Source organism: Mirounga leonina, unplaced genomic scaffold, assembly GCF_011800145.1.
Source record: "Mirounga leonina isolate KUSES-001 unplaced genomic scaffold, KU_Mleo_1.0 Mir_173, whole genome shotgun sequence".
Lineage (NCBI taxonomy): Eukaryota > Metazoa > Chordata > Mammalia > Carnivora > Phocidae > Mirounga > Mirounga leonina.
The window spans coordinates 93,440,324-93,462,511 of record NW_023270447.1 but is presented as its reverse complement, the minus strand read 5'-3'; the positions used below and the strand labels follow the sequence as shown (position 1 = coordinate 93,462,511).

At 59.0% G+C, this 22,188-nt stretch overlaps 1 protein-coding gene and 1 pseudogene across 10 annotated transcripts in view; one reads left to right on the top strand and one right to left on the bottom strand.

The window, feature by feature from the left end:
* Positions 1–6,116: 6,116 nt before the first annotated feature.
* LOC118019660 lies at positions 6,117–10,979 on the bottom strand (annotated as a pseudogene).
* The window catches only part of MIB2 (mindbomb E3 ubiquitin protein ligase 2), a 13,709-nt gene continuing 1,526 nt past the window's right edge, over positions 10,006–22,188 (top strand). Inside the window, exons 1-18 of one of the 10 annotated variants that reach the window (XM_035020002.1) lie at positions 11,012–12,302; positions 15,828–15,882; positions 16,078–16,347; positions 16,422–16,593; positions 17,478–17,584; positions 17,669–17,863; positions 18,011–18,153; positions 18,260–18,367; positions 19,346–19,450; positions 19,532–19,694; positions 19,775–19,908; positions 20,001–20,149; positions 20,240–20,396; positions 20,488–20,648; positions 20,748–20,874; positions 20,982–21,215; positions 21,672–21,850; positions 21,922–22,109. In XM_035020002.1, the coding sequence (XP_034875893.1) occupies positions 16,101–16,347; positions 16,422–16,593; positions 17,478–17,584; positions 17,669–17,863; positions 18,011–18,153; positions 18,260–18,367; positions 19,346–19,450; positions 19,532–19,694; positions 19,775–19,908; positions 20,001–20,149; positions 20,240–20,396; positions 20,488–20,648; positions 20,748–20,874; positions 20,982–21,215; positions 21,672–21,850; positions 21,922–22,109 (2,569 nt within the window). In that variant the 5' untranslated portion in view covers positions 11,012–12,302; positions 15,828–15,882; positions 16,078–16,100. Of the gene's footprint in view, positions 10,478–11,011; positions 12,303–15,610; positions 15,883–16,009; positions 16,348–16,421; positions 16,594–17,477; positions 17,585–17,668; positions 17,864–18,010; positions 18,154–18,259; positions 18,368–19,345; positions 19,451–19,531; positions 19,695–19,774; positions 19,909–20,000; positions 20,150–20,239; positions 20,397–20,487; positions 20,649–20,747; positions 20,875–20,981; positions 21,216–21,671; positions 21,851–21,921; positions 22,110–22,188 lie in introns of those variants that run through there. The other 9 variants (XM_035020000.1, XM_035020003.1, XM_035020004.1 and 6 more) reach the window with 9 other exon arrangements.

The window sequence follows — 22,188 nt, the reverse complement described above, 5'->3', positions numbered from 1 at the left end:
GAAAAGCCTTCCAAGTGGATGTTAAAAAAGGATCCTCTGGGGCGCTTGGCTAGCTCCGTTGGTGGAGTGTGGGACTTGGTCTCGGGGTCCTGAGTTGAGGCCCCACGTGGGTGTAGAGATTCCTTAAAAATAAAATCTTCAGGGGAGAAAAAATCATGGTTTCCCCCATGCTGTCATAATTTTATTTATTTTTTCCAGGTCTGATTTTGATAGACTTGGGGTTTGTTCTGGTACAAAACCCAAGCTCCAGGGGCGCCTGGGTGGCTCAGTCGGTTGAGCGTCTGCCTTCGGCTCAGGTCATGATCCTGGAGTCCCGGGATCGAGTCCCGCATCGGGCTCCCTGCTCGGCGGGGAGTCTGCTTCTCCCTCTGACCCTCCTCCCTCTCCTGCTCTCTGTCTCTCATTCTCTCTCTCGCAAATAAATAAATAAAATCTTTCAGTCCGAGAAACTGTCACAGCCCAGAGGAGCTCAAGGAGACATGATGACTCAATGCAAGATGGGATCCTGGGACACAAAGAGGATCGTTGTTAAAAACCAAGGAAATCTATGGGGCGCCTGGGTGGCTCAGTTGTTAAGCATCCGCCTTCGGCTCAGGTCAAGATCCCAGGGTCCTGGGATTGAGCCCCACATCAAGCCCCACATCAGGCTCCCTGCTTGGTGGGAAGCCTGCTTCACCCTCTCCCACTCCCCCTGCTTGTGTTCCCTCTCTCGCTGTCTCTCTCTCTCTGTCAAATAAATAAATAAATAAAATCTTAAAAAAAAAAAAGCCCAAGCTCCGGAATCAGCTTCATTGATTAAATGGTCCTCCTTTGCCCTGGGGGTTTATGATGGGGCGGCCCACGCCCAACCCTACAGGAACTCCATGAAGTGTTTCCGGCTTCTGCTCTGTTGGGAACTGTTTTAATTATTTGGATCTGAATATGCTTTACCATCTGATAGGGCTCATGCCCCTTCATTTTGTTTGTTGAAAATGTTCTGGGGGGTGCCTGGGTGGCTCAGATGGTTAAGCGTCTGTCTTTGGCTCAGGTCATGGTCCCAGGGTCCTGGAATTGAGTCCCGCATCGGGCTCCCTGCTCGGCAGGGAGCCTGCCTCTCTCTCTCTCTCTCTCTCTCTCTCTCTCTGTCTCTGTCTCTGTCTCTTATGAATAAATAAATAAAATCTTTAAAAAAAAAAAAAGAAAATGTTCTGGGTATTCTTGCTTTTTAATATATGGCCTTTAACTATCTTTTTTTTTCCTAAAGATTTTATTTATTCATTTGAGAGAGAGTGAGAGACAGAGAGCATGAGAGGGAGGAGGGTCAGAGGGAGAAGCAGACTCCCTGCCAAGCAGGGAGCCCAATGCGGGACTCGATCCCGGGACTCCAGGATCAGGACCTGAGCCGAAGGCAGTCGCTTAACCAACTGAGCCACCCAGGCGCCCCTTTTTTTATTTTTAACTTAAATTCAAGTTAGTTAACATATAGTGTAGTATAGGTTTCAGGAGTAGAATTTAGTGATTCATCACTTATATACAACACCCAGTGTTCATCCCAACAAGTACATCACCCAGTTACCCATCCCCCCGCCTCCAACAACTTTGTTTGTTCTCTATAGTTAAGAGTCTCTTATGGTTTGTCTCCCTGTTTCTTATTTTTCCCTCCTTTCCCCTGTGTTCATCTGTTTTCTTAAATTCCACATATGTGTGAATTCATATTTGTTTTTCTGGGACTGACTTATTTTGCTTAGCATGATACACTCTCGTTCTATTTTAACTGTCTTTTTTAAAACATCCATTTTATTGGGGCACCTGGGTGGCTCAGTTGGTGGGAATCTGACTCTTGATTTCGGCTAAGGACATGATCAGGGTTGTGAGATTGAGTCCTGCATCGAGCCCCATGCTCAGCAAGGAGTCAGCTTGAGATTCTCTTTCCTTCTCCTCCCTCTGCCTCTGCCCCTGCCCCCCGCTCATATTTGCTCTCTCTCACTCTCTCTCTCGCTAAAATAAACAAATCTTTAAACGAAAAGAAAAAAACATACGTTTTATTGAGGTACAAGTTATTTAAAATAAGGGGCGCCTGGGTGGCTCAAGTTGATTGAGCATGGGACTCTTGATTTCAGCTCAAGTCATGATCGTAGGTTCATGAGATGGAGCCCCTCGTAGGGCTCTGCGCTCAGCTGGGAGTCTGCGTGAATCTGAAGATTCTCTTCCTCTGCCCCTCCCCCCTTCCACCCCCCCAACATGTGTGCATGCGCACTCTCTCTCTCAAAATAAATGTTTAAAAAATGCATCCATTTTTAAAGTTTAATGAATTTTGACAAAGGTGGACACGTGTGCAGCCACTCCCTGACCCCAACACAAACATTTCCAGCTCCTGCGAAGTCACCTGGAGCCCCTTAGTGCTCCACCTCCTCATGGCTGTTGTGCCTCCAGTCACTAAAGCCTTGCTGTTCCAGGCTGTCCCACAAAAGGACATGCATTCTCCCTCGTGTCTGTATCTTTCCCTCAGCACAGTGGGTCTGAGATTTTTCCATGGCGCACGTTTCTGGAGGTCATCTCCTCCCACTGCTGCTGAGCAGCGTCCACTCCACAATTTGTTCACACGGTCCCCTGTTGGTGGGCATGGGCAGGGTTTAGCAATTATGAATAAGCTGCTACAAACATCCACTGCAAGTGTTTGTGTGGCTACATTTTCCATTATCTTACGTAAATACTTGGGTGCAGTGGAATTTATGGGGCAGAGGAAATGTGTATGATTAATACAACAATCCGCCAGGTTATTTTCCAAAGTAGCTGCACCATTTTACATTTCTATCAGCACCACCACCCTGGAGCATGACCCTGGGCAGGCTGCTCAGCCTCCATGGCATCTGCAAAACAGGATGGGCGCTACTGCTCAGCTCGCTGGGCTGAGTAAGAATTATGTGTGAAAACACACGTAAGGCAGTTACAACAGTGACCACTATGCGGTGAGCACAGAAAATAATGATGTTGATGATTTAACTTGAGAGAACCATGGAGGGAAGGTGTTGAAAAGAGGGAGATTAGGTGGAAATCCGCACCCAGGGGGGCATAATACCCAAGCTTCTTCCCCCCATTCTGCTTCCAGCAGGAAGCCTGTCGGGCACGCACTCCAAGGGCAGAAATCAAACAGTCTCAGAAGCAGCAGAGATGATATTCAGCTACAGGCAGTGGAGGATTGATTCATCAGCTCGCCCAGGAGGACTCTGGAGGAGCTAGGGGATGGTGAACGCTGCTCAGGCGTGCAGAGCGTCCAGCCAGCTTCTCAGGGCAGAGACTACCAGCTGTTTCCAATATCCATTCTTCCCTTGTTCCTCAGTAATTTCAGCACCAGCTTACCCGGATACATATCTCCATAAAAACTACACATCCCCGCCTTCCTAGTAGCTGGCTGGGCCAAGTTCTGGCCACTGGACGCCAGCTACTAGAGGTCACCTTCCTTCCCACCAGCTGGCTCCCCAGCAGGAGAGCCGCAGCTTGGGCAGCCATCGTGGCCCACGAGGACAGGAGAGCAGCAAAGGAGAATAAGACGGGGTCCCTGGGGACCAGGGACCTTTGACACCAGCCCCGGGCCACCTCCACTAAAGAGAGCAACCATCCTCTGTCTTGTTTATTTATTTTTTAAAAAGATTTTCTTTATTTGAGAGAAAGAGAGGGAGGGAGAGAGACAGCACGAGCAGGGGTGAGAGGGAGAAGCAGGCTCCCCGTGGAGCAAGGAGCCTGACACGGGACTTGATCCCAGGACCCTGGGATCACGACCTGAGCCGAAGGCAAATGCCCAGCCAACTGAGCCACCCAAGTGCCCCCTCTGTCTTCTTTAAACCACTTCTGTTTGGAGGTTTTCTGACATGCTTGCTTGAGCCTGAGCCTACCCACTGCAGTGTCTCTTAAATTTGAACAGAGAAAGAAGGCTCATCAGACACCTGAGGAAAGCCTTCAACCTGGAGCGGAGAGACCAAAGCACATAGAGGAAAGGAAACTGGATGGAAGAGTCCATGCAGGAAGCAGAGAAAACAGGCTTGAAAACTCTATCATTAATTACTATATAGGTATATAAATAATTATATAAGTAATTCTAATTTCTCCACAAATGAGAAAAAATGCACTTATGAAAGAACATTATCTGTGAAAAAGAACCAGAAAAAATAAACAAGCACTCAGAAAGATAAAATACGTGAGAGTTTCTGATGTGTTATTTCCAGCATGCCCAAGCAGCTCTGCGACTTGCAGTGGATACTCACTGGTGCTTTACAATTTAACTAAAAAAGAAAAAAAAATTAGGGGCGCCTGGGTGGCTCAGTCGTTAAGCGTCTGCCTTCGCTCAGGTCATGATCCTGGGGTCCTGGGATTGAGCCCCACATCGGGCTCCCTGCTCTGTGGGAGGCCTGCTTCTCCCTCTCCCACTCCCCCTGCTTGTGTTCCCTCTCTCGCTGTGTCTCTCTGTCGAATAAATAAATAAAATCTTAAAAAAAAAATTAGCAGAAATGAACCAAGAGGGGCACCTGGGTGGCTCAGCTGGTTAAGAGTCTGCCTTCGGCCCAGGTCATGATCCCAGGGTCCTGGGATTGAGCCCCACGTTCAGCGGGAGTCTGCTTCTCTCTCTCCCTCTGCCCCTCCCCCTGCTTGTGTTCTCTTGAGTGCTCTCTCTCTCAAATAAATAAAATCTTAAAAAAAAAAACTTAATGAAAAAAGATTATGGTTTCACATACACAGCCACAATGTACTTCTGTATGGAGACAAGCCCTTGAACCTCATGGAATGTTTTATTTCTTTTCTTTTAAGATTTATTTATTTGAGAGAGAGAAAGAGGGGGGAGGGGCAGAGAGAGAAGCCGGTTCCCCATTGAGTGGGGAGCCTGACATGGGGCTTGACCTCAAGACCCCAAGATGATGACCTGAGCTGAAATCAAGAGTTGGTTGCTTAATCAACTGTGCCACCCAGGTGCCCCCGCATGGATTGTTTTAAATGTCATGGCACGCTCACCACATCCTTCAGTGCTCATGACAAGGGAGGGTGGCTGGTCTTCACGCTACGGCTGCTCCCAGTGTCCACGCTGATCATCAATTTTACACCCACATCGGCTCCTACTGCCACTGGACCCATGGATTCATCTATCCCTTGAGCTCCTTCTTTGCCTCTCCCGGGAAGGTTCGCGATGTCTACCTTTCCCCGTCGTTACTCCTACTGCGCGAGATTGTAATTCTGAGGGAGGAACTTGTACTCCTACTACGTGTCGCTTTAATGTCGGAGAGCGACTCCTGCTAGGTCTCTTTTTCTTTTTCTTTTTTCTAAGATTTTATTGATTTATTAGAGAGAAAGAGAGAAAGCACAAGCAGGGGGAGCGGCAGGCAGAGGGAAAAGCAGGCTCCTCGCTGAGCAAGAAGCCCGATGTGGGACTCGATCCCAGGACCCTGGGATCATGACCTGAGCCGAAGGCAGACACTTAGCCAACTGAGCCACCCAGGCGTTCCATCTTTTTAAGAGAAGATCTGGAAGTGTGACCCCTACCTGGAGAGTCACCCTTCTAGAACGGTGAGAACAGCTGGAGACACGATCTGCTCCTTCCTGGTTTCTCTTATGCTTTTTTTTTTTTCCTCTAAAACTGATGTTGTTTCACTGGGAGCTCTTCTCTTTAACCACCGTCAGCTTCTCTTGTTTCTAGTGGTGACAAGCTATTTTGCTCTTTATGGACATATTCGTCCACCTCTTTAGTAACCCTGTCTGTGACTTTTCTTCTTCCCTTTGTTTATTACGTAACAGCTGCTGCTCTTCTTTTCCCCAGAGAGCTTCCTGTTTCTGCCAGATCCAGCGCCTGCTATGCCCTCCTTTTCACAGTCTCTGGGCCCAGAAGCACCGTCCCCGGTCCTTCCAGGGAGGGAAGCCAGCACGCAGGGCTGTGTCCCCTTTGCAGGGGTGTTTGTTGCTTTCAGGGTGCATCTTTGGCTATGTGACAAATGTCTTCATCTGTGACATCCGGTAGTAAAGATTTATGTATTTGAGAGAGCGTGCGTGCACAGGCAGGAGGGGGAGAGGGAGAGAGAGACTCCCAAGCAGACTCCATGCCCAGGGCAGAGCCCAACATGGGGCTCGATCTCACGACCCTGAGATCGTGACCTCAGCCAAAATCAAGAGTTGGATGCTCAACCGACTTAGCCACCCAGGCGCCCCTCATGTTCCCAACCTTCTTGAGTCCAAGCTGCAAGAGTCCTGTGTTTTGCTGTAGCAGTCTGTGGAGGCTCCTGCTTCACAGGGAGGCCATAGGTGAACGCCGCTGGTCCCCGATGAGGGTGGCCTCTGTCTCCGAATCTGGGGAGGTGCCAGAAGCCCTGGAGGTTCTGACTGCAGATAAGGAAGATGAAAGTCACCTTGCAGGGGACCAGAAGCAGCCCCAGGCTGATAGTCAAACTGATACACTGGCCCCGTTGCAAAATTAGCTGGGTGGTCCACCAAAGCTGTGGTTAAATAGATGCCTGTTGTTGGGGGCAAACTCCCCACTGTCTTGACTGCTGCTGTCCCCAGAAGGAGGAGCCACGTCCTTTGGGCCTGGTGTGGATGGTGCCCATGGCTGAACTGCGCGGTGGGGGGTGGTGGTGGGATAGCATGGGGGTGCAGATGCGTTCCCCTTTCTGGTTGCCACATTCTGTTAAACTTTGAATCCCCTTAAAAATTCCCATGACTGTTTGGACCAAATCCCATTGTGGACATATCTTGTCAATTTGGCATCATTCCCAGTGGTTGCTCAACCACAGTGGTTTGCTGTCCTGAAGCTTCTCTTCGGTCAATCCATGCTTGAGCCAGTGCATGCCAGTCAATTCGGATGCTTATTGGTACTGGAGTAACTGCAACCATTGTGGTTGGTTCGAGGGCCATTGCTGCCAAGGCTGACCACCTTGACCCCATAGTCCAATGTCTAAATTTATTTAATTTTCTATCTCAGAGGTTGGCCTTCTGTGTAAAATTTAGGTTGATTCAGACCACAGCTCGGAGCGGAGCAGCAGGGTCACTCACGCCCTCCCCTTACGGTTCTGGAACACGCTGTCACCACGTTTCCTGCAGTGCCTCTCTGACCCTACAATCCTGCCACTTCCTCATGAACAAGCTCCAATTTAACTCAATCTTAACATGACTTTCGTGGAGATAGCATCAGATCTCACAGGCTAACGGGTCAGTCCCACAAGACCCCCCCCCCCACTCACTTTAGATGCCAGTCGGAAGTCCAGGTTGTACCTGTGTTTCTGACTGACTGGCTATAAATTAAAGGTTCCTACAACTTCCTCCTTGGGTTCGATTCATTTGCTAAAGTGGCTCACAGAACTCAGAGAAACATTCTACTTAACAGATTACTAGCTTATGATAAAAGGCTGTAATTCAGGAACCTGACGGAAGAGCTGCATGAGGTCAGGGATGGGGGAAGGATACGGAGCTTCCATGCCCTGTCCAGGCACACTGCCATGTGTCTGTCCACCAACCAGAAGCTCTCCAGACCCCGTCCTTTGGGGTTTGTTTGGAGACTTCATAATAGGGGCATGAGTGATTAAGTCGTTGGCCATTGGAGAATGCACTCAATCCCCGGCCCCTCTTCCATACCGGGAGGTCAGGGGTGAGACTGAGTTCCAAGCCTTTAATCACATGGATGGCCTCCCCCCCTCCCAACCCCTAGGAGCATGAAAATTTTTAAAGGGAAACCTCACTAAAGTGGACTGCTGATGCTAGAAGGGGAGGCTGGAAGGAGCTGTACCCCTCAATCTCAATCACAGGAAGAAGTGTCTCCCCAAGGGAAGAATCATCAATAGGAAAGAACCATCAATTACAGGCCCCAACAGGAAAAGATGTGCATTGCATCTCCTACAAGAAATCCACTGCCCCTGCAGCTCAGCCAGTAAGAAACCATCATCACCCTAACCTCCCGTTTCTCTTCAGTGGGCTTTCATTCAAAACAACCCTCCCGGGCACCTGGGTTGTTCAGTGGGTTAAGCGTCTGTCTTAGGCTCAGGTCATGATCTCAGGGTCCTGGGATTGAGGCCGGGATTGAGCCCCGCATCGGGCTCTCTGCTCAGCAGGGTGTCAGCTTCTCCCTCTCCCTCTCTCCCCGCTTGTGCTCTCTCAGTCTCTCTCAAATAAAATCTTTAAAAACAAAACCAAAACAACCCTCCCAACCTCTCCCTGTTCCATAATATAACGATCCTCTCCTTTGTTCTCTGGACTTGCCTGTAGTTTTGCTGTAGCTCGCAGGTCCCAAATTGTAATTCTCTGTTATTCTCAAGTAAACCCATTTTTGTGGGTAAAATAACTGTTTTATTTTTAAAGTTAACAAAGACTTTCCGAAAATCACTTTATCAACTTTATTAAACTCAAATGTGGCTGAAAGAGGCTTTTCATGAGTATCAAAACACACCTCTAGGACTCTCTTCGCTTAGGAAATTCAAAGGTTTTAGGAGCTCTGTGCTAGAAACGGGATGAAAACCCAGTGCACATTTCTTGTTATAAGTCACAAAATCATAGAGGTTAACTGATCAGCAGAAGGGATGGGTGGTAAATTTAAAGATATCTACCAGAAAAAACACTAGGTTAGAGAATAAAGTTACAGGATTAGTCCAAGAAGTCCAATGAGAATCTGAGAAACAGGAATCCCGTCGAGAGCAAACCCACCCGCTGCCTGGGTGACGCAGCCCTTTAAGTGTCTGGGTCCTGATCCCAGGGTCATGAGATCGAGCCTCGAGTGCAGCCCCACGTCGGGCTCTGTTTGGGGCGTGCAGTCGGCTTGGGTTTCTCTCTCTCAAATAAACCTCAAAAGAGAGAGAGAGAGCAAACAGGAAAAGAGAAGGGGATTTTTTAAGTTCCCAAACCGAAGGAAGGACAAGAGCCCCCAGGGTGAAGAGAACTGTGTGCACAGAACAAGGAGTGAGGCTCCCGTGAAGACGGGCCTCCGTGACTTTTCAGAGCACCAAGCACGGGGAAGACCCTGAAGCTCTCAGGTCTCAGGTCTCGGGTCAGAAGCCGAAGGCCGGGAATCAGAACCTCGACTTTGAGCAGCATCCCTGGAGGCTGGAAGCAAAGGTGCGCCTGAGACGTCCCAAGGGTCAGGCGTGTCCAGGCCGGAATCCTATTCTCTGCAGACTCTGGGTCCGAGACGAGCACGGAATAAACCCACTTCGGACTCGCACCCTCTCCAGAAGCACTCGAGGGCTGACGTGAGCACCGCGGGAGCGCAGACCGGGACGGAGACGGCGCGGTCCGGGGACGACCGCGGGCGCACGAGCCGCACCGGGGGGTGGGGGGGCTCGGGGGCTAAAGAGCCAGCGTGGCCGACGGGCGTCGCGCAGACGCAGGAGGACCCGCGGCGGCGGGGGCGAGGGAGGCAGTCCCGGCCCGTGCCCCGGCAGTGGCGGACAAAGCCGCTGCGGCGAGCACAGAGCCAGGCCTGAGGAAACCGAGGTGCGCCTGCGCGCAGGGCAAAGAGCCGCGGCCCGGGGGGAGCTCGGGGGGCAGCCCGGCCGGGCCGGGCCGCGGGAAGCCCCGACCCCGAGCTCGGGACTCCTGGGGCCGCGGCAGGGCCACCACGTCGGCGCCCCCGGTGCGGACCTGGAGGCTTCCGACAGGCTCTGCCGCGGGGGACAACGGCAGGGGACCGCTGCTCTCCAGTGCGAGACTCAAAGCCACCTGCTGGCGCCACCCTGATTTTAAGATAAGCCCAGTCAAAGGAGTCCGCGGCGAGGACGCCTCAGCTCTGAGCGGCGGAGGCCCGCCGCGGCCCCCGTCTCCACGGCAACGGGCGGCGCCTCCGAGCCGAGCCTCTCAGGACCGCGCCACGTAGGCCGACGCGACGGTGACGCACTTCCGGCGAGGGCCACGCCCCCTCCGCGAGGGGGCGTGGCCCGCTTTGCCCGGTCCGCACGAGCCCGGTCCTCGGTGGCCTCCGGGCGCCCGGCTCCTTCCAGCCCAGGCGCATGCTGCTCGGCGTGGTGACAGATCCGCCGAGGTCGCCGCCGCCGCTTTTTGACGACGTGTACTACACGCTGTCCGATGTGAACGCGCCCTCCGTCCGCGTCTAGCGCACAGGCGAGCCCGGGCCCTTCCCAGGAGCAGAGCAGGAGGCTCCTCCGTCACTGTCGGGGCACCGGCCGGGACTCCCTCCCTCGCGCCCCGCCTCCTGCGGCCGCGTGCGTCACCGCCGCCGCGGGTCCTCCTGGGAGTTGTGGTTCGGGCCCGGCCCCGTGCTCCGGCGCCAGCGGGCTACAGACTACAACTCCCGGCAGGCCCCGCGGCGGCCCCAGGAGTCCCGAGCCCGGGGTCCTCGGCTGCCTCAGCCGGTGGTCTCGGCGCGGCAGGGCGGCCTGGCTGGCGGGAGCTGAGCAGCAGAGGGGCTGCGGGCAGGCTGTCCCACACCGAGGTCGTTCGGCAGGCCACTGGCAGATAGACTCGGCGCTTCTCGGCCCCCGGAGCCTCCAGGCCGAGCGGGTGGGGCGCAAACTTACGGGCAAGTGGAGGGGTCGACGGGGGCACTAGGGTCTGGCCGCGACCGGGGCCCTGGGCGGCTTCCCGAGGAAGGGGGATGGGATGGTAGGAGGCGGGGCGGACCCGGGCGGGTGGGGCGGGGTCACGCTTGGGGCGGCGCGCCCGCCCTGCCTAGTCCGGCCGGACCCGCCCCCGCTGTCCCCGCGGAGCCTCGGCCGGGGCGCAGCGCCGGGCCCTGACGTCCGCAGCGCCCGGGCCGCCAGCCCTCCGGCTCCACTCCCGGCGGCAGGTCGTGTTCGGGCGCTGCGGCTCCTGCGCGCACCAGACTGACCGCTGCAGCAGGAGCGAGGCCGCCAGAGCCCGGGGAGCCCTGCGAGGCGGGAAGCAGGCCCCCGGGGCAGCGCTGGCTCCCGCGGTGTCGGCACGGGAATGGGCATGTAGACCGCGGGCAGCCCAGGAGCAGACGGGCCGGCTTCGTCCGCCCGCCGCGTCCCGTCGGAGGTGCTAACTGTGCGTCTTGGCATCTCCCGGGCGCCACGGGGTTGGATGGCTCAGGGCTTGCGCTGAAGCTCAGCAAGGCTAGAGGCCAGTCCCCAAGTCTCCAGGCGTCAGGGCTGCAGCCCAGCAGGCTCAAGGCGGGCGGCGGGGTGGGGGGCGACTGGACGGCCAGACAGGTGAGCTCTTGACAGGCTTGTGGTGTGATAGTTTGGATTTGACTGTTTCATCCTGTGGATTCTGTCTGATGCCATGTCAGAGGAGTTTTGGTTGTTTTTGAGCGTGTGTGTGTATGTGTGTGTGTGTGATAGATAATTCTGCCTGCCAGTCCTGTGCGTTCAGAACCGATTGAAGAAATAAGGAGAGGTGCTGAACAAACTTCTTCCTAGTGGGCACCTGCGGGGCTGGGGATGAGGCAGGCCGAATGGAAGCCTTGGCAAACCCAGTCCTTCCTGGCAGGTCCCCTCCTGGCCTGTTGCTGCAGATGCAACAAGTATCTGAATGCCTTGCTCCCGCGCGGAGTGGCCCTGTGCAGTGGTTGGGGCGTGACACCCCAGTCTGCAGGGTGCCTGAAGGCTTCCATCTCGGGCCAAGATTCAGGTGATGACAGCCCTGTACTTCCTTTGGGCCTTCCGCCAGCAGGTGTCTTCGTGCTGGGCCAAGTTGGGTTTCCTGGGCGCACTATCTCAGGGCTTCCCCCCAGGCCCTAATGGGCCAGACTCCCCAGCACCCAGGATGTCCACCTTTGTCTTAGCCAGACCTGCTACATGACAGGAGCCCGTGATTCACCAAGTTTTGCCAGTGGATTGTGCCCCACAAGGTGTGGATTCAAACAGCATCATCAGGCACGGCCGGAGCACAGGGAGAGGGGCGGCAGCCGCCTGTCGTGTGTCACGTCAGCGTCATGTAACTGCGCTCTTCTGAATAAAGGCGATTTGCCAACTTTCTAGCTAAATGGGATTTAATCTTTAGGGCTTTTGCAAGTTTTTCCAATAAAGTATTCACAAATAGGGAAAACCTCTTATTTCTACACTGTCCTAGTGTATGTTTTGGAAATCATTCTGCCCTCCAAGAGCTGGCAGTTCCTTGAGACGAGAGAAACTAGTACCCAACAGAACAGACCCAGATGTCCGCCTGTTTGGTTGAGGTGGTAAATGCTGAAAGTGTAAAACTGCCTTTTAAAAACCATTTTCTCCAGACTTGCTTGCTGGCTGCCTGTGTGGTTTGCTGTGTTCTGTGTCGGCATGGCTGCTAGTTTCCAACAGGAAATCTTGGTGGCTGTCCAATTTGTGACCCGAGAAGTAGCTGCTAAGTGTCTGGAATGCTGACTCGAGGCTGGTTTGTGTTCTAAGGTAAGTTAAGTTTTGCTAAGTGTGCATCTGTCTCTTGAGTCCTCATGCTCTGACTCAGCCTTTTTTTTTTTTTTTTTGAGAGAGAGAGCGAGAGAGCGAGCGCGCACAGGAGTGTGCTCGTGCGCCAGGGGGAGGGGGAGAGGGAGAGAGAATCTTAAGCAGACTCCCTCCTGAGTGTGGAGCCTGACGAGGCTCAGTCTCATGACCCTGAGACCATGACCTGAGCTGAAATCAAGAGTCAGACACTTAACCAATGAGGCACCCAGGCACCCTGCTTCAGAGTCATTTTAAACATCTGTAGTGACAGCCTCTGTGGGGGTTTGGGTCCCAGGCAGGGGTATGGCCATCTGAGGAAGATCTCAGAGTACAGCTTTTCTGGCAACGGAAGAAAAAGAAAGAACTCTCTGGGTGAATATTCCCACTGAAATGGGTGCTCCCTTCCTCTGTAGCCTCTCTGGGTTTGGTCACTGCCTCCTGACCCTGGTCCATTCCCCACTTGCCACCCCCTCTGCACACACCCCGGTGGGACCTGCTGAAGGAAAGTAGTGAGTCCTAATACCAGGAGGACTGGGCACCTGATGTCACGTGGATCATGCTCAGCATGTGCTGGGCCCCAAGGACACCAGTGACAAAGACCAGGCAGAGAGGTGGGCGCAGAGAAGGGATGGAGAGACCTGGAAAGCTACCTGGCGCACTGTGCTAGAATGCCATGTGAGGATGCTTCCGAGGCCCAGGAACTGGGTGGCTGTGTAGGAAGGGCCAGCAGGAGGGTGTTGCTGGAGGCTCTGCTCAGGCCTGAGCTGAGGTGACATCATGCTGGAAGGAGACGCTGAAGCAGAGGGCAGACCTCAACACTTGTGCGGATCAGGTGCCGGAGGGGAGGAGACAAGGAGGCTCCTAGGGCTGTGGGGGTCTCCGGGTGTGAGTGCGACAGGCGCTGGCCAGAAGCGCCTCTCGCCACGGGCTGGACTGCTCTGCTGCCCCACGTGGAGCTGTCAGCAGCTGAGGCCCAGTCCTGGCTTCATACAGACCCTTCCAGGCTCCCCTCCACCCCACTCTTCGTTCTCTGCCCGTTGCCATAGGGCAGGGCCAGGCGTGGGCCACAACTTGCTCTCCTTCTTGGGGTCCCCCCCCCCCGTGTCCTGTTGGAAATGATCCTGTAGCATGTGGCCAGTGGGTCCATAAGGCCAGCGGGTGGGCAGGTGTGGTGGCTGGCTGGGCAGGCTGAGAGACTGGCCACAGAATGGCTCATGGCACTTGGGTCCTTTCCTGCTCTGAGTGCTTCACTTCAGTGTGGAGCCGGTTTCTGGGCTCTGCAGGTGGGGTACCCCTGCTAGCAGGGACCTTCAGTTGGGCCTGTCTGTCCAGACGTGTTTGGGTTCGTGGTTGCCTGGGATGAGGCACACTCTGGCTGGAGCGCATGGGAAGGGCCAGGAGTAGCTCAGTGTGACCCGTCCATCGCTGGCAGTTCTGGGGGGTTCCCGGCACGCAGGAGGATCTGGCTGAGGCAGGCAGGGTAGGGGGTGGGGCCTATATGTGAAGGGGCACGCCACCACTCCGCGGGCAGGCCACCGGTCACACATCTGTGGCAGCTGCTGACGGGGAGGCACCACCTCACTGCCAAGGTGGCCGCCCACGGGATGCCTCCCCTCGTCCGGAACTTGCTGGCACCCAAGAGTCAGGTGTTCTTGGGGGCATTCTTGCTGGGGCAGGCCTGGGCTTGGCTGTGCTTTCTGGAAGAAATAAGAAGCTCTTGGCCCAGGTGCCCCATCTTAGCAGGGGCCAGAGACCAGAAGGGAAGACAGGGAGAGTGGCCCAAGAGGTGAGGCTCTCTGCATGAACGGGCAATAAGGAGTTTCGTTGCGGAAAGGCTCCTAGTTAGTCCATGGGTTGGGAAGGTTTATCCTAAAACATCCACCTGCTTCTGCGGAAGCCCCCCGGAGGTCCTGCCTGGGCAGGGTGAAGAGGCCGCCGCCACAGGGGCCTGTCTGGAGGGAGAAGAATCTGCAGAAGTCGGAGCTGGCTGGGTGGGTCCTACCCTGAGAATCTGCGGGGGTCGTTGGCTCAGACACCAGGCTGGGCATGGACTGAGGCCCAGCCCTATGGACGGTGCCCCTACCCTGCCCACCCTGTACTGGACGTGGGTCTCAGAGTGGAGCTGGGCAGAGGGGAGGCGTCAGATGGCCTGTGGGGCTCGGCCCCTGCCCCTGGCAGAGCCTGGCCGCCACCCCTCCTCACTGCCCACCTGTGGCCTCAGCTGGGTGGCAGTGTTTCCTGAGGGGGCCCAGCCTGGGATGCCGAGTGGAGGGGTGACAGGTGGTTTCCCTCCCGTGCTGCTGGCCAGTGTCCTGTGGCTGAGCGGGGCCGCTGGGCCCTGGTGGAAGCTGGCAGTAGCCTCAGTCTCCCTCCAGCCTCCTGGGAGCTCTGTGAGGAGACCACCCAGCCCTGTCTTGGGCAGTGCCCTAGGCCAGCTGCTTTCCGGCCTCAGAGCCCTGCTGGCAGCATGGCAGACCCTCTCCAGAATGGAGTGGTGACTGCTCTCTCAGGCTGGGAGGCCCTGGGCCCTCTCCAAGTCCTGTTGATTTTCCCTCTTAACTGTCATTCAAATCCAGTTGTGTCATTAATTAAAAAAACCTTCATTGAAGAAACATATAGTACAGGTCCCAGGTCGTAAGTGATCAGCACGTAATAAGCACCCAGATCAGGAAGTAGGACGTTCCTGGGTCCCAGAGCCCCCGTGGCAGCCTTTGCCGCCGGCTCCTTGCTTTGTGAATTTTTTGTAAATGAGTTCAGATAGTGGGCACGTGGCTGCCTTCCTTCAACATCTGTTGAGTTCTGCCTCCCAGCTGCTGGCTGTGTAGTATGGTGGGTAAACCACATCTCATGACCCAGTTCACCCTTGGGGAGACAGGCGCCCTTCCCTCTGTACAGCCCGGAGAAGACCCCAGAAGTCGGGCCTCGAGTGACCTCGAGGCGCTGTCCACTGACCTAGGGTAGCGTCCCACTCGTGTGCAGTGGCCTGGTGAGTCTGGCAGGGGGCACCTGCGCCAGGCTGTGCCCCTTCACCCCAGGGCGCCCGCTCTGTATACCTCTGAGTTCTCTGGGCGCGGAGACAGGACCTCTGTGGGCAGAGGCGTCTTCTCGGGCCTGCGGCCTTGTCAGTCTCTCAGTGGTGTGGACACTGGTTCCTGACTTCGGCACAGCCCAGCTTACCAACTGGCTGCATGGCGAAGAGTCTGTTTTCTTCTGAAAGCTTTATTGTCTTACCTTTCATGTTGATACCTGCAATCCAAATCCATTAATTGTAGAACAAATATGTGCCGAGGGGCCGTTGTGTGCCAACCACCCAGAACTGGATCTGCCAGCGCAGGTGGACCCTCTGTGGGCATTTGCCAGGTCTTGTTCCCTGGCGGTCCACCGACCTCTCCACCGGGACTGCCCCCTGCTTCTGCCCGTGCTCACCACGAGGCAGGGTCTCATAGTGGCCCGAGGGGCCTTTCCACAGAGGTGCCCACTTTCCTCCAGGACAGGTGCTGTTTGCACCTCTGAGCTCGTGTGCCCGCTGCCGGCCAGTGGCCAGGTGAGCCTCATTTGGGCTGTAGTGCACACGCTCGCCCGCTTCTCTCGGCCTCGGGGCCTTTGCACTTGCCCTCCTCCGCCTCCCTCCCTGGCTCTCCCAGACTTGTTCTCACCTGTCTCCCCGGCAGCCCGCCCAGAGCTGGCGAGAGCCTGTGTGGCCTTCTTGATGTGGCCTGAGGGTGCCGTCTGCCTGCAGGTCCCGGAGCAGTCCTGCCCGCCATGGACCCAGACCCCCAGGCAGGCGTGCAGGTGGGCATGCGTGTGGTGCGCGGCGTGGACTGGAAGTGGGGCCAGCAGGATGGCGGTGAGGGCGGCGTGGGCACGGTGGTGGAGCTTGGCCGCCACGGTAGCCCCTCGACCCCTGACCGCACGGTAGTCGTGCAGTGGGACCACGGCACTCGCACCAACTACCGCGCAGGCTACCAGGGCGCGCACGACCTGCTGCTGTACGACAACGCCCAGATCGGTGCGTGCGGCCGCCGCAGGGCCCGGGGGGTGGGGGGCAGAGCCCCGCGCTCCCTGACCCTGCCGTGCCCCCAGGCGTCCGCCACCCCAACATCATCTGTGACTGCTGCAAGAAGCACGGCTTGCGGGGCATGCGCTGGAAGTGCCGCGTCTGCTTCGACTACGACCTGTGCACGCAGTGTTACATGCACAACAAGCACGACCTTGCCCACGCCTTCGAGCGCTACGAGACGGCTCACTCCCGCCCGTGAGTCCCGCCGCCGCCCCTGCGCCCTGGCCTGGGCGTGTGGGGCCCTGGCAGCCCTGGGTCCTGGCCTGCGGCACTCCCGGCCTCACGGCAAGCACGCACAACACCTGGGCAGGCCTTGGCCCCGGAGGAGTGGCCGTCGGCCCCGCCCCCACCCCGTGGAAGGTAGCCCTATCCACCGGAGCAGGTCTGCGGAGGCTGGTGCTGCGGACGGGGTCCTGGCACCAGCCCTGGAGCCGGTGTGGCCGGCTCCCCGGTGCAGCCGTGCTGGGGGCGCTGAGACGTCCAGTGTGTGTACGGCTAGCATCCCCTGGGGGCGCCCCGGCAGCCATGCTGGGGACTAACCCAGAGGCACAGCTGGGGAGACCCTGTTGGCCTGCCTAGGGGGCTCCATCGCTGGGCGGGCGGGTAGGGAATGAAGCTGGGAGGGTCTCCTGGGCCAGGGTGGCCACCCAGAGGCCCTACCCACGAGACGCTGCCGCCCTTGTCTCCCGGACACTTCCCGCGCACGTGGAGGGGAGGTGTGTGTTTGGTCCCAGCTGCCCACTGGCCAGAGCAGGGGCAGGGATCAGCTGTCTGGGCACCTCCGGGCAAGCTGCTGTGCCTTCATTCTTCCATTTCCTTGTGCCGACCTCCCCCCACCTCCCTCCCGCCGGGCCAGGCTGTGTGCTGAGCTCTGGGGACAACCCTAACGGCACGTGGCTCATTAGGAGGGAGCAGGTGTGGAGGAGGGCCGCCTATGGAGGCCATGCCGTGAGGGGGCCCGGAGTGGAGGCCGCTGACCGGCTGGGCCGGCCATCCTCGGGCGAGAGCTGGGTGGGGCAGAGGGCTTGCACCCTCACCCTGCTTCCCACGTGGCCCAGCACCCACTCACTCTCTTGCAGGGTCACGCTGAGTCCCCGCCAGGGTCTCCCAAGGATCCCGTTGAGGGGAATCTTCCAGGGGGCGAAGGTGGTGCGGGGCCCTGACTGGGAGTGGGGCTCGCAGGACGGTGAGTGGGGATCTGGGCTGCCGCTGGCTGTGGCTAAGCTTCATAGCAGGGGCTTAGCCTGCGATGGGGCCCTTGTCTCCCCAGGAGGGGAAGGGAAGCCAGGCCGAGTGGTGGACATCCGTGGCTGGGACGTGGAGACGGGCCGGAGCGTGGCCAGTGTGACGTGGGCCGACGGCACCACCAATGTGTACCGTGTGGGCCACAAGGGCAAGGTGGACCTCAAGTGTGTGGGCGAGGCGGCTGGTGGCTTCTACTACAAGGAGCACCTCCCAAGGCTCGGTAGGGTCTGGCCCCAAGGACACCACCCTTGCGTGCCCAGCTGCCCTTCTGCCCTGGCTGGGTCCTGGGGCAGCGCCGGGTGGGGGCTGGCCGGTGGAGCCGCCGAGGGAGGGGACGCTGCTGAGGGGGCCTGTTGCCCACCCCCAGGCAAACCGGCAGAGCTGCAGCGCAGGGTGAGTGCTGATGGACAGCCTTTCCAGCACGGGGACAAGGTTAAGTGTCTGCTGGACACAGACATCCTGAGGGAGATGCAGGAAGGCCACGGCGGGTGGAACCCCAGGATGGCGGAGGTGAGCCACCCCACCTGCTGAGCCCCCTGTCCCCTCCCCTCCCCACATCCTCTGGACCCCCAGCCCTCCCGCTCCACCCAGCCACAGCCTCCATGACCCGCCACAGTTTATCGGACAGACGGGCACCGTGCACCGCATCACGGACCGTGGGGATGTGCGTGTGCAGTTCGGCCATGAGACCCGCTGGACCTTCCACCCTGGGGCTCTCACCAAGGTGCATGGGGGGCTGGGCTGAGCCCCGTCTGTTCGCTTCTGCACCCCCTCCACGTACCTGACCGGCTCTGGGAATGCCTTTCTCCAGCCCTGAGGGAACAGGGGAGGGCTTTGTGGGGTCCAGAGGGGCTGAGTTCCACAGAGGGGATCCAGGCGTGAAGGGACACAGAGGGTGAGGCGCCTGCTGGGGGCTGGTGGAGGCTGGGGGCTGGCGGCCCAGGCTCCGGCCTTTACCCTGCTGGCCTCAGGAAGCCACTGCTGCATTACAGGTGGGAGGTGACCTTCTAAAATGCTCCCTGTGGGTGTGGTGTGGGGAGCATGTGGGGGCAGTGGAAAGGCCCTTTAGGAAGAGGATGGGGACAGTGGTGGGCACAGTGAACTCTGTTTGGGAAGCAGGGTTGTGCGGATAGGGGCCCTGGGTGGAGGCATGTACCCCTAGCACTCGGCTCTGGACCTGGAGTCCTGGCCCCAGGGGGTGGGGAGGTGGGGTGGGGTGTCATAAGTCCCATGGTTTGCAGAGTAAGTCTTGCATAGAGGAGGGCACAGGTGTGGGGGATGTAGCCAGGAAAGGTTTGGGGATGGGGGAGGAGTGGCTCCTGACCCGCACTCCCATGGCAGTCTGACCTGCCCCCTGGTTGTCCCAGGGCCCCACCCCCACCCCCTGTGCCCGTCTCGACTGGCCTCGGCCATGCATCAGTGTGTAGGGACAGGCCCGCCTTGACCTTCACCCCAGAGTTGGCTTTGGTCTGGTCTGGATGCCACTGCCTGGCTGTCTCTCTGGCTGTCACCCCCGTGGCTCCGGGGCTGGCCACCCAGGACTGCCCTGGTCACGTGTGACCCTCATCCAGCTCTGAGGCAGGGGCTGGGGTCAAGTTCAGGTCTGCCTGTCCTGTGGAGCTGAGGGGTGCCCTCCTGCTCCATGGCCCTGGGCAGCCACACTTGCCTGGGGGTGCCCCTCACGTGCCTCTCTGTCACTCAGCACAATGCCTTCTGGGTGGGCGATGTGGTGCGGGTCATCGACGACCTTGACACAGTGAAGCGGCTGCAGGCCGGGCACGGCGAGTGGACAGACGACATGGCCCCTGTGAGTGCCCCGGCTCCCACCCCCACCCCCTTCCTTGCCCCCTGGGAGGCCTGCCTGTGACCCTACTCTCTCCTGACTCAGGCCCTGGGCCGCATCGGGAAGGTGGTGAAAGTTTTCAGAGATGGTAACCTGCGCGTGGCGGTCGGTGGTCAGCTGTGGACCTTCAGCCCCTCCTGCCTGGTGGCCTACCGGCCCGAGGAGGATGCCAACCTTGATGTGGCCGAGCGCGCCAGGGAGAACAAAAGTGCGTGTGCCCAGCTTGGGTGGCTGGCGGGAGACAGGGCCACCCCAGCCACCACTCAACTTGAGCCCTGCCCCACCCAGGCTCCCTGAGTGTCGCCCTGGACAAGCTTCGAGCCCAGAAGAGTGACCTCGAGCACCCAGGGAGACTGGTGGTGGAGGTGGCCCTGGGCAGTATGGCCGGGGCTCTGGACCTGCTGAGGAGGCACCCAGACCAGGCGAGCTCCTGACGCCCTGCCCGTCCTCCCTTTAGCCAGCCCCAGGGAGAGGGGAAGAGGGCCGGGGACTGACCTGCAGGCTCTCCTGGCAGGTGGACACCAAGAACCAGGGCAGGACTGCCCTGCAGGTGGCCGCCTACCTCGGCCAGGTAGAGCTGGTGCGGCTGCTGCTGCAGGCGCGGGCGGGCGCGGACCTGCCGGACGAGGAGGGCAACACGGCGCTGCACTACGCCGCCCTGGGGTGAGGCGCGCGCAGGGCCGCGGTGGGGGCTGGGCGGCCCGCAGGTCCAGCCGGTGGGCATCGGGCCCCTCCTGCTTCCTCTTCCGTCAGGAACCAGCCGGAGGCTGCCCGGTTGCTCCTGAGCTCTGGGTGCGGGGCCAATGCCCTGAACAGCACCCGGAGCGCAGCCCTGCACGTGGCCGTGCAGAGGGGCTTCCTGGAGGTGGTGAGGGTCCTCTGTGAACGCGGCTGTGATGTCAACCTGCCTGTAAGTGCTGGGTCCCCTGGCTCTGGCCCCGGGGTCAAGGATACAGTGGCATTTATCTTCCTGCCAAGTGACCCCTCCCCCCCGCCGGCAGGACGGCCATGCCGACACACCTCTGCACTGTGCCATCTCGGCGGGTGCTGGCGCCAGCGGCATCGTGGAGGTCCTGACTGAGGTGCCGGGCATCGATGTCACTGCCACTAACAGCCAGGGGTTCACCCTGCTGCACCACGCATCCCTCAAGGGCCACACACTGTGAGTTTGGGGGGACAGAGCCAGCGGCAGGTTCCCGTGGTGCTGCTGGGCCACTGTGGGGACACTCCGGACCCCCGGCATGTGTCTCCGCTCCCACAGAGCTGTTAGGAGGATTCTGGCTCGCGCGCGACAGCTGGTGGATGCCAAGAAGGAGGATGGCTTCACGGCCTTGCACCTGGCCGCCCTCAACAACCACCGGGAGGTGGCCCAGATTCTCATCCGAGAGGTGTGGACACAGGGCCCTGGACCAGCCCCGGGGCGTCGTGGGGGGGGTCAGGGCCCATCTGGGGTCCCTGGGCTGAGCCCGTGCCCGCCCCTTTTCCCTGTCCTCAGGGCCGCTGTGACGTGAACGTCCGCAACCGGAAGCTGCAGTCCCCACTGCACCTGGCCGTGCAGCAGGCGCACGTGGGGCTGGTGCCGCTGCTGGTGGACGCGGGCTGCCGCGTCAACGCCGAGGACGAGGAGGGGGACACGGCCTTGCACGTGGCACTGCAGCGTCATCAGCTGCTGCCCCTGGCGGCTGATGGGGCCGGGGGGGACCCGGGGCCCTTGCAGCTCTTGTCCAGGGTGAGGAAATGTGGATCTGGGTGAAGAGGTGGGCCCTAGTGCCCGGCTGCAGGCAACAGGCAGGGTCTGAGGGACTGTCCACCTGCACTGTGGGTGGCTGACCAGGGAGCCCGGCCTTCTCGGGGGTGGCCTAGTCTCGGGGGCTGTGGTTTGCCGGAGGCGTTTTCTGCGACCCAGGCACCGCAGCGTGGCCTGACCAGCCTGGGAAAGGGGATGGGGCGCAGTGTGGCGGGGGTTGTCTGGGAACTCAGCCCCTGCCCTGGAGTTCCCTGGCAGGGGCGCTTCTCCTGCCTACCTCCCTCCTGTTCCGGCGGCCTCAGATGGTGAGGGGGTGCCAGGGCCTGGGACCCGAGGCCCCGGGCAGCCGGGTGCTGGGAGAGTCTCCCCGCAGGCCAGCGGGCCGGCCCTGGAGCCTGCCCCGGTGCCCGTCCTCACCGGCCTCTGTCTGCCGCCCAGCTACAGGCCTCGGGCCTCCCGGGCAGCGGGGAGCTGACGGTGGGCGCGGCCGTCGCATGCTTCCTGGCGCTGGAGGGCGCCGACGTGAGCTACGCCAACCACCGCGGCCGGAGCCCGCTGGACCTGGCCGCCGAGGCCCGCGTGCTCAAGGCCCTGCAGGGCTGCGCGCAGCGCTTCCGGTGAGCCCGGCGGGGTGGGGGGCGGGCCCCGGCGCCCCGGGGCCCTTTCAAGCGCCCTCCTCCAACCGCAGGGAGCGGCACGCGGGCGGCAGCGGGGGCGCGGCACCGGGCCCGAGGCTGGTGCTCGGCACCCCCAACACCGTGACGAACCTGCACGTGGCCGCGCCGTCGGGGCCCGAGGCCGCCGAGTGCCTGGTGTGCTCGGAGCTAGCGCTGCTGGTGCTGTTCTCGCCGTGCCAGCACCGCACGGTGTGCGAGGGTGAGTGCGGGGGTGTGCGGGTGTGTGCGCGTGAGGGTGAGTGCGGGTGTGTGCGCGTGAGGGTGAGTGCGGGTGTGTG